The sequence below is a fragment of the Labrus mixtus genome, chromosome 17 (genome assembly GCF_963584025.1).
Source record: "Labrus mixtus chromosome 17, fLabMix1.1, whole genome shotgun sequence".
NCBI lineage: Eukaryota > Metazoa > Chordata > Actinopteri > Labriformes > Labridae > Labrus > Labrus mixtus.
The window spans coordinates 5,613,743-5,625,456 of NC_083628.1; the positions used below are offsets into that span (position 1 = coordinate 5,613,743).

Consider the following 11,714-nt stretch of genomic DNA (forward strand, 5'->3'; position numbering starts at 1 on the left):
CTATTTTCTGGAAATATTTCAGTCTCCAGAAATATCTGCTGCCTACATTTAGAACTGCTGAATGACTTCTAATGGGGTGTTTTCATCATTGCATTCATTTGGACTGTGGGTCCTGCTGAACTGCGAGTGAGATCATTCAGAGCTGAGCTAATTTTTCTCATTTATAATGGAAGGCAAACCAATTTTATTTAGGGCTGTTGTACCAGTCTAATGCCACTTAGATCTGAGGATTTCAAAGTCATGAGATACTGTAAGCTGCCATAAATTCTTCAGGCCAGCGAGAAACGATTCTATGTGGCTGTGATTGATTTGTGGACTGGTTCGACTGATGTGTGTCCAAACGCTGATGTCATGGAAAAGGCATCCCCTACTGCCCTGGCTTCTCCCGGCATGCCAAAAATACTGCCCTAATTGATCCTCTCTCACTCTCACTTTCCCTCATTCATCCTCTCTTGCTCTGTCTGTCTCCCTGCTCTCCGCCTTGTCATCTCTTGTTCAGCCATCGCTCCACTGTCTCATTAAATTAGAAGACAATGGTTACTTTAATGGCAACATTGTTAATTTACAAAAACATTAATCTGCCATTCGTCCACCTCATTGTTTGCTGAGCTTTCAAAACCAAGGGAGCCAGACAGCCCTGGAATAGATGTGAGAGGCCCTGAATTAGAGATGGGGTTAGACAGCGTTGAGCTATATGCAAGCAATGTAGATAGAAAGAATAAAGAGACAAAAGAAAGAGTATCCGTATGTGTGTGTGTTAGTGGGTGGCCGGGATGGTTGTGTGTGTCTTGCCAGTTCTGTTACTTGATGTTTTGACATTCTCATGGCAGGTTATGTGGCTAGTTCCTTTGTTCTCCCAGGCGATTTTTATCATCACTGAGTGCATGTACTATACTCAGACACCACACTCTGTCCATCCAACCCCCTTTACTGCTACTATCTGTGCCTATGAATGAAATTCTCACAGTGTGAAAGACTCCTGTCGAACTTTCTATTTGCATGATAAAGAAAGCCATAAAGGGGTGTTGTTCATTGTAACATGACACATTTCTTTTAATAACTGTTATCCCACTTTTTACACAAATAAAATGCAGATTTCCAAAGGTGACTCACAATGAGGCTTAACCTCCTGGCTGTAACAGCTTTATTACAGTACATAATGATCTTGTAATTGCTTTAGGGGGTGTGGAAAGGGAAACAGTACCTGTCACTGATGCCAACCATTTAAAAACCCACCAAAAAACAGCAGTAAAAGGCTGGCAAGCTCACATCCTGGGTCCCAAAGAAAACTTTTAACAAATTGCCTTGATAAAACCCCTCTTCTCCCCTACCTCATTGTATCCATCTGCACGTTATGTGGCCACATAATTTAAACAGTGTGACTGTTACATGCTGGCATTGTTTTGCTGGGCAGAGGAGCCAGTGAGGCCCGTGTGTCTTTTGTGAGGTTCTTGGGGAATACCACATCTACCCCGCTGAATAACAAGAGCAGACAAACTATGCAAGCTATGTCCAAACAGGTCATGTTACAAACAACTCAATCATTGGACAGCATTGGGGCAGCCCTCAAAAGACATTGTCTGAAAAAAAAAAAAAAAGCAAATGGGTTTAGGAAGAAAATAAAGTTTTGTACAAACAATAATATACTAATTTCTTTATTTCCATGTATTCTTTAAGGGCTTGAAATTGGAATGCCATCTCAGTTGTTCATTTTGTCTGACTGTGTTTTGTGGTTTCCTCTCTGTTGTTCTGTTGTTTTTACAGTGGTAGCTCTGTGGAAATACTGCTGAAAGCTTACAGTTTTTCATAACGACTCAAACATTTCTCAATACTAGATTCACTTTTACAAAAATTTGGCAGGAGTCGGAAAAACAATGCATGTGGTCCAAAGGATGAGTGCCACAGCTTTTTGCATACCTCATTACTGTCTTGCTGCTTTCAGTGAAACAAAGCTGAAAGGATATTCAGGCATTACTACACTTAATGCACCAGACGTTAAAGCACCAGTGCTTTCTTTATATTTGTATAATAAGTACAAATTAAGTAATCTTAAGGTGTAGACAGTCCTGAGACATTTACTAAGCAGCCAAAAATCAATAAAATCACCTGTATCCTTCTCACTCTTGCACATCATTGGCCACAACCAAAATGTATTCCTTTAGGTTTTTTCCTTTAGGTTTACGCTATGCACTTTAGCCAAATTTACATTATGCTAACATGTATTTGTCTTACAAGACTATATACAGAGTATTTTTTAAGTAACTTTATTTGCTTTTTTGGTAGCGAGTCAGATGAAAGAATTCAGACAATTCTAAAGGCGGTCTGTTACAAAGGCTACAACTAGCTAGCAGCAGGTTAGCTAGTTGTTGCAAAGTGACTTAAAAAAAAGGAAGAAACAGCTAGCCTGCCCCTGTCCAAAATTCTGTCTGCCAGCCCCTCTAAAGTTCACAAATACTTCATTTTATTTTGTTTGTTTCGGTCTATTGAAAATTAAAAATGTCAAACCACCTTTAAAAGTCATTATGTGCTGCATTTTTTCTTGGTTAGGCAATGTTACTTGTGAAAACCTTTGCTGGTTTCCTGGTACTGGCTCAGTAAGAGTCCAACAATGGTTTTTTAACACTTACAGATAATGATAAGCAGAACTTGTTACCATTTGTTTGCCAGACTGAAGCTAACTGTTTTCATGTGTTTCCAGATTTTGTAGCAAGCCTAGCTAGCAGCCCACTGTTGCCTGATGAAATCTGTTGAGACATTTAAAAAAGCTAAATGTGATAGTGTGTTTATTGGCTATGGTAAGTTGGTTATGGTTCAGTCGAGAAAGTCCAGCAACTTTCTTTCCTTTTTACTCTGGTTTTGTGGAATTTATGTTTAGCAGAATGTGCTACTATTATTAGCTAGAGACAAGCTAACTTTTTCTGCCTGTTTTCGAGTAGACCTATTTCTGGTTTAGCTCAGTTGGTTGAAACGGCGCACCATATGAAGCAACATTTGTCTTTTCACTGGTCCCAGGTTTGACTCTAGGTCCTGTTGCTATTTGGTGCACGCCATCCCCCATTATTTTCTTAGCACATTTCCTTTCTCTCTTAAGCTGTCCTATCAAAACGAAGGCAAAAAGTCTCAAAACTGAACTTTAAAAAAAAAAATATATATATATATGTATATATATATATATATGTGTATATGTATATATATATATATATATATATATATATATATATATATATTTACCATTGGCTGGAGTACAGTCGGCTTGTGCTAAGCTAACCCTCTTGAACAAAGTTGTTGATATTTACTGTGGCAACCTTTTACAAGGCATTATTTGCTGACCACTTTCTCTGCTTTGCATGCTAACTTCCAGTAGTCTTTACTGGTTGCCTGTTAATGAGTCTGAGTTTTTAGCAGAATTTGTAACCACTAGCAAGTGCTGGGCTAGCTGTTTCCCTCTTTTGCCCTTGAAGTTATCTAAGCCAAACAGCTTTCCACTTTAGCTTGACAGTTAACTCAATAGAAATACTTTCCAACAATGTTGTCAGAAAGATAGGTTGACATAGTTGGCCATAAGGTACAACACAACACATATATGGAATATAAGAGCTAGTACTTATATAATTTACACCTGTGCTAATCTTGTTTTGACAAGTCAAAATGTCATCTGCATAAAAAAGCTATAGAGCTGGTTGTATCTTCACAAAGTTAATAGCAAGTTAAGCTAAAGACACATTAAATGCTACAACAAGGCTCTTTTTTGTTGAGTTGCTTATTCAGGAAACTCAGAGGTCAGTAAAGTAGCTTGTTCATTTATTTTGGTGTGGTTCCTGTGGTTGCCATGGTCACACGAGGGGAGCCGCTATTGCAAGTTAAAAGTTCAAAACTGTCATGAAGACAGCAGTGGACATTAGCTCTCCATATTTGTGAGTGGCATCAGCCCTTTTTCTATCTTAGCAGTTGAGCATATTGATGTTAAATCTGCACCATACTTGCTCATTTTTTAGATTCAATATGACTAGTTCCTCACTGCACTTGTTCTTATTCAAGAGTACACACACTGGCATTTTCAAAAGGACATGTAAAGGTCATATGTTTTCTGTTCCCAGCTGTGTGGCCCTACATTACTTGAGATGCATTACATTTTCCCAGTGTGTCCTTTCTCCTACCGCAATGTCTTGAACTGTTCACTGGTGTATCTTATCAGGATTCTGAGCAGCCCTGAAGTCTGTCATGGAACCCAAAAATTCTGATATTTGGCATTTTCGGAAAGAGGAACTTTGTACTCATAGGGTGCTTGGAGTCAGGCTGGATGCCCTTTTACTCCTCTCTCCTTTGCTGTTGTGGTTACAGGCTGCACTCATTTTTAAATATCATTCAATCTCACTATCCCTGCCTTCTGGTTTCAAAGACATTTTCCCAAATAAGCACGGATGTCAGCGTATGCTTCTATATGATCAAATATAATATAATCCGACAAGACCTTCAACTCATTGGGCACATTAAGGAACTTTGAAGATTTGAAATACTTCCATATTTTTTGAACCAAATAACTTGGATGTTTTCTTAATCACAGCCATTTGGGAAATAATGTGTAATTCCGATGAGTGTTAAGGCAACTATCTGTGGAGTTTAATGTTACCTGGTTTTGTATTGACTGTGACAAATACTAAAATTACCTCTGTTGTATTCCTTTTCTTTTTACACTTGCAGGTTCACCCTCCATGCAGTGGATAGCCGAGGCAGCCAGTCGGAGTCAAGCTTTGTCTCAGTACGGACATCTTGTCCAATGGTGGATGACAGTAGAGCTGAAGGTACGATCACCTTTGGTTTCATATGAAGCCAATGTCATCAATTATCACTTTATATGATGTTTTGTCTCAACTTACCAAGATCAAAGTTTTATAAAACATTACAGGAAGGAGGTCAGGATTCATATCCAGTTGTTTTTGATCATGATGCAGGCTTTATTCTAAATATGATTATAAAAAACAAGCTGTGCCAAAATGTAAAGGGGCACTCCAGCAATTTAACATGTCAGCTTAAGTTTACTAATTGTGTGGAGTTTACCAGGCAGACTTGGCCTGTACAAGTCAAGTTGCATTATAGAAAGTTCATGAGTCAATACATATGAGGCTTGACCTATTTTAAGGGATAAAGATCTGGATATCTCAGCCTCTGCGGGATATATTTTCACCATCCTTATGTTATCACTTTTCTCTTAAAAGTCCCCAAACTTCAACTTTGTCTGTCTCTTTCCTCCTGGCAGAGATAGCAGACAAGGTGTACAACTTGTATAATGGCTACACTAGCGGCAAGGAGCAGCAGATGGCCTACAACACACTGATGGAGATCTCGCCTCCGCTACTGTACAGAGTGCAGCATCACTACAACTCCCATTATGAGAAGTTTGGAGACTTTGTGTGGCGTAGTGAGGACGAGCTGGGTCCCAGGTGAGGAGATCTGGAAGCATAAAAGCAATGTGACACATTTCTATGTGAAGCCTCAGAAGACACTTCAGATTTTTTCACTGACTTCCACATTTTTTCGGTCTGCTACTATTTATCCGAGAGTCCTTGTCATTTTGCTTGATGGCATTGTTTTGTCATTTAGGATCACTTACAGTCATTCTGAGGTTTCTTACATAACGAAAGCCAAAGCTGTCTGGACTGGTGCTGCCAGATTCCGACCATTGAGCCATTTCTCATTGTGTGATCTGCACCCCCTCTGAGCTGGAGAACCATTGCACAATTACCCCCCCCCCCCCCCCCCCCTGCCCCCCCTTTTTTGCCCCCTTTTTTCCAGAGTGCTTCTACTGGAAAAGCAAGTGGGCAAGGTCACTGTGAAAACTGTGGGGTTACATGCACTCCTCACATTACCATGGTGATGCCAAAAAAGTGTTTGACAGCCAAGGAAAACACTCCGTTTGACAGGCAGCTAACACCAAATCCACTTCCAACTCCATTTCCTCTTCTTTCTCGTAAAAAAAAGGTCCCTCCTTATCCACAAAAACCCCACCCCAACATCCCCTCTCTCCTGACCCTTCTAACAGGGTTACCCCCATTGATAGTCTGCTGCTTGAACAGACGCTGAGACATTACGACAACTTGGAGACATAGGAAGCTTACTGACTAACAAAATAGCGAAGAAGGGGGTAAAAACAATAAAAATCCTTTAAAAAAAAGTTTAGGGGGAAAAAATTCATGTATGAAAGTCTGACAGGAAGTTGGTCTAGTGCTGATGATAGCAACAGGGGATCTTAAGTTACGGTCAAAATGTTTTGGTTTGTCCACCCCCACTGCCTGGAAGCTGTCCTTTTCAAGCCATAAATAAGATAATAATCGTGGAATAACTTTGGTCTGTAGAAAGATTATGCTTCTCTCTGATTGGTGAAGGGGGGTGGGAGGCAAGGGTTGGCCATTGGGACTCAATATGGGGAATTGGGGTGGTCGGATGGTGTGTTTGTGTGTGGGCAGTAGCGATGGAGGTTGGGGGTGGATGTGGGGGTGGGGGGTTGGATGAGCGAGCACAGATTATTTACTGCCTGAAGTTGGCAGGGTTGAGCCTCGTTGGGGTAATTTACAAGCAGGCTCTATTGGTGGTGCCTTTTAAAAGGTAACAAAATGGCCAAGTGAGACGTAAGCACAGTCAGCGCTCCCTCCAGGAGACAAGAATCCCAGGAGCCCCCGAATGTCCACCAGCGTTGTTAAAGAACAAAAATAAAGAAAGTAGCTCAAGTCATAATTGTAGTGTACTTTGAACATGCTGTGATACATGCTTACTGCTATTTTTCTGGCTTTACTGTAAACACGTCTATTATCTTGTTCTGCAATGTACTCTTTCTCTTTCTATTTCCACACATCCTCGATTCAGGCTTGTTTTTAGTTCTGGGCTCCGTTCTCTTGAAGCATTGTTTGTGTCGTAATCAATTACTCAGGATAGAATTACACCAAATCCCATGATGAAATCTTTGACTTACAAGCTGCCTTAGTTGCAACCTCAAGAGAGTTTACCAAGAGATATTATTTGAAGTGTCTTTTTTTTTTTCAGTGTTTGTTTGGATTACTTTTAATGTGGTTAATTTGTTCCTCGCCAACGTGCCTACAAGCCTCCCTTGATTATGTGTTTGGTATTCTGTTGTTTCAGACGTAAGAATTCAAGGGAAATGAGAAAATGTTTAACCCCCCCTTTTCGGCAAATAAGTGAAAAGGATGTCTGTAGTCCTTGCTTAACTGAAGACAGATGTTGATGCTCAGCAGACACTGCTTTTCAAAACAAATGGAATTCTGCCCCTTCTCCACGTGTGTTTTCCTCATTTCAGCGTCCATATGAACTTAACAACCTTGAATGCTTGTAGCCCACGGAAGGTGTACGTGTGTTTTACAGAAAAGAAGCATTTTTGTACTGTGTGTGTGTGTGTGTGTGCGTGTGCATGTGTCTGTGTTGTGAGACATCTTTTCAAAATTAAAGGTGACCTGACATATGGCTCTTTCATGTCATAAACAGCAGCTCCAGACTCTGGACCACGAGACAAAAAATTCACTGACTTTAGACAGCTGCCTCTGGTGAAGTGTTCAACAGAATCTGTATCTGACAACTCAAAATGCAATTGCCTGTGGTGTTTTGTTTTTTTTATTGAGTCTGGCATTCCCATCAAAGTGACAGGAGAGATCCCGTTACATTGTTATTCAATACTGGTATCATTTAAAGCTGTTGTTTGTGTTGCAAACAAAATGCCAGGGGAGGCGAAAATGAAGGGCCGAAATCTGGCATTTGTCAGTTTTCTTCTTTGTTTTCCTAAATATATGTTGACAATGAGGCACCAGATGAACGACTGAGCAATTTTCCTGCAAGGTCACACTTTGAGCTTCTGTGCTGATATAATGTTGACCAGCTTTAGAAATTGTTTAAACATGGAGAACTCACACATTGTAATTTCACAGTACATTTTTGAAAGCTAAAAGAAAAAGGATACTAAAAACGGCGGGGAGATCGTGTCATAAAACCACCTATTATAGATAACCCTAGCTGCCATGTAACAGCTAATGTTAGCATTCTTCCTCTTCCCAGTTCACACAAGCTACCTTTTGATGGTGTTACAGGGGAAAAGAGGGAAGGGTTCATTCTGAACAAGCAGAAATATTAACTGGCAAAAAATAATGATAGATGGCAAGGTAAAATGTTATGCTAGCAAACGGAAATGTAAGCTAGCATAGAGAAATGTTTGCAGCAAAGGAAAGTGTAAGCTAGCAAAGGGGAATGCTAACTTAAAAATAAGTAAGATAGCAAAGAAAAAAGGTTAGCTAGCTAATGGAAATGTTAGCTAACATATTAAAATGTTAGCAAGCAAATGGAATCGTTGCTAACAAAGGAAATGTTAGGTAGCAAACACAAATGTTAGCTAGCAAAGGGAAGTGCCTGAATGCTTACGTTAGCTGCTGTCAAATGAAGGCGGAGATTTTCAAATATATTATTCTACAGTGAAATATTGCCCCAATGCCCATTATACTTTGTTTCTCATCAGTGTTCAGACTGATATAAGAGTTAAATTCAGTCATTATTTTGGCAAATGTAGTTTTTTTTGCCACCTTGATTTATTATTTATTTGATTTCACCAATACTTTTAATTACAACTGCTGTCAGGCTGCAGTAAAACTTTTTTTTCCCCCATTCAGCAGCAAAACTAGGGTGTATTATTTGCAGTCCCTTTTGACATGTGCTTGTCCAGTACATTAGTAGCCAAAGTGCTTTCGCTGGAAATTCATGCTTTCATTACCCTAATTCACTAAAAGAGCAGCGAACAGAAGAACAAATGTCATGTTGATGTAAATGGACATAATATTTCTGAGATCCCATGATCAATTTTTCTTTGTTTGTTTTTCTTCAATAGAAAAGCCAACCTGATACTTCATAGGGTGGAGAAGATAAGCCACTACTGCCGGTCCCTCCTGCGCAGCACCCACATCCAGAGCCGCACCGACACCATGGCATACGTCTACTGCAGGAGCGAAGAGGGCCGACCTCCCGGTAACACGTGGCACAGCTCTTTACACGAAAGTCGCACCACCTGTATGGAAAAGCTGATATCTGTACAGCGAAACACTTACAGCAACACCAAACTCCGATGAGACTGGAATTTGGAGACGAGTGGTGCGTTGTTGTTTTTTCCCACTGCAAAATGACATCACTGACTAATGTACCTCGTCGACCTCTCCGCAGCAGGCGTCTCTCAAGTGACCAGGGGATTTCAAAAACCAGGAGAGCCTGAAAAACCTCAGAATTCACTGGACATTGTGTTAAAAGCTACTGAGAAACCTGTTTTTCTGTGGCTTACTTTTACAATGAGACGGATGATGATGAAAAAAAAAAACCTTCAGCGAGCATATTTCTCAACAGCAAAATGGCAGTGATTGCACATATCAATGAGAAACTGCAGTGTGAACATGTAAAATATCATTCAGCCAAGAGAACATCTGGTTGGCTTAAATACTTTGAATGTAATATTGTAGTTCCCTTTTGGTGCTTTGAAGCTTACCTGGAACACTTTAAAAGAGAAAAAAAATGAAAAAAAATCCACAGCATAACTTATTTGCCTTTACTAGTTTCAGTTTGAAAGAGAAATTGAAATGCGTTAAAGCCATTTGAAATGTTTTCCTTTTTGCACAAGTGAACATGAATATATAAAAAAAAGCTTTGTTTCATGAATTTAAATTCCAGTAAGTGAGAACAATGCAGTAAGTCTTGTAATGCTTCTGACAGATTCAGTGGAAATAACAAGGCTTTATGTGGTAACAGCGTTGGCAGATAGGCTACAACAGCCTGTGGAAAATTATGCAAAGACAGAATGGCTGGAATTCAAACATCAATTTCATTCATGGGCTCTTGCTAAGCGCTAATGCTGACACAGCGATTCTTTTGTCTTCATTTTGTTTTTCAATACCACAGTACCGAAAATAAATATCAGATATTAACTCATGTCAAGGACAGTTACTTCTCCGATTAATTGATGGACCTCAAGACAAAAAAGATACAATGCTTTTGCCACATGGTGATGCAAATACACGATGATGTGTTGGATTTTACTGGTGACTTGACAGTAAAGTCACAATGTGATTGCATTATAATAACAGGCAGAGGTAGGCACACAGTTAATCAAAACTCTGTTAACTGTTAATCCGTTCACAATGACATTGACTTTGCTATCAGTTAATTCTTCAAGTAATTAACTGAATAAAAACATTAACTTTTCACAATGTCAATAGATTCTAGTTCCTAAGATTTCGAAAACTACAAATGACACACATGTATTGAAAATCTACAAACGATAGAAACTTAGTGATATATCACCTCCCCCGCTGGTGGTTATTGTGTTTTCTCATGATCGCCATCATTTAAACAACTGCTCTGTGCTATTCTTGGATAGAAAGATATGATTATTTTGATTTAAATCATGTAAACCATTTTAAGATCCAACCAACACAGCAGCCACAATCTACACATCCGTCAGACCATCGACAACCAAACAAGTCTTTCTGATTCACTTTTCTTACCATCTAATGGTCTATTGTACTCTGTAAGTCATAATATTAAAACAAGAACAGTCCTGCTGCATCGCCAAGGGTCCCCATGATTCAAATCCAGTAGAAGATTTAATCCAAACACATTGCATCCATGAAGATCTACGGACTGCTGTTCCAAATGTTCAACTGTCTTCTCTGTACTAATTCATGTACTCTGACCTTTCGATAAGGGGAAAACAATCGGGTTGGCACTCTCGTCTCTTTGGAAAGTCAGGAGCAAATGAGGTCCGCTAACTTGAGTTTGCAAAATTGAATTAAAGTAAAGCAATTGGCGTTAACAGAAACCAAATGTACCAGAAGTTAAATGTTTCAATAATCATTTTTCAAATTAACATCCACATTAAAAATTACAAAAGAAAGTCATACACGATAATTAATGATTAACAGACATGACATAAGGAAAGTCAAAATAAAGTAGAGACATTTGTAGGATATGTTCTGGTGTCCAAAATGTTAACATGAGGTATTGTCCTCCTTTCATTTTCAATCCAATGCCATATCTTCAAAGCCATGGATATTGTTTTGATGATGATAAACAATGCCTTTTTTTCAATACTTTCATGCCATGTTATATGAATTGTAAGAATAAATTATTATATTGTACATTTTAAATTGTAAAAAGAAAACATATGTATTATTAAGTGGCTTTGATTGTCTTTTTTCTGAAGAATGTGAAATAATAAATATGTATATAAAATCAGAAGACTTTTCTTTCTTCACTTTAGTGGAGTGATAAAATGATTTGGGTAGAGGAATGACTCTGCAAATATCTGCAAACAAAATGAATAGTGATGACAGAGGCCTACATTTATTCTGAAATGATGGAACGTGACAGATTTCTCATTTGTGTACCCACGTGTGAAGGTAGGTTTTTATTGTCGTTAATAAGGGTTTTATCAAAAACTTCTAAGTTTATTCATAATATAACACTTTGCATTGAAGATGTCAAAGTGCTCAAATATGAAAAATCACAATCGCATACAATTTCGTTCTGGCACATCAGCACTCCAATGTGCACTCGAGTTCTCTTAGATGTTGTTCTTAGCTAATAACAGATCCCAGATAAGAAACTTTGTTTTCAGAATCTTCTCAAAATGTGTGTTTGTGGGTTTTAAGAAGACATCTTTTGATGAACGGTTGGTGTAT

General features: G+C 38.9%; 1 protein-coding gene across 1 annotated transcript in view; it reads left to right on the forward strand.

Moving 5' to 3' along the window:
- Positions 1 to 11,265, forward strand: part of LOC132992124 (astrotactin-2-like) — a 307,673-nt gene extending 296,408 nt beyond the window's left edge. Inside the window, exons 21-23 of the mRNA XM_061061275.1 lie at positions 4,702 to 4,802; positions 5,258 to 5,441; positions 8,879 to 11,265. Of these exons, the coding sequence (XP_060917258.1) occupies positions 4,702 to 4,802; positions 5,258 to 5,441; positions 8,879 to 9,116 (523 nt within the window). The 3' untranslated portion in view covers positions 9,117 to 11,265. The remainder of the gene's footprint in view (positions 1 to 4,701; positions 4,803 to 5,257; positions 5,442 to 8,878) is intronic.
- Positions 11,266 to 11,714: the final 449 nt, after the last annotated feature.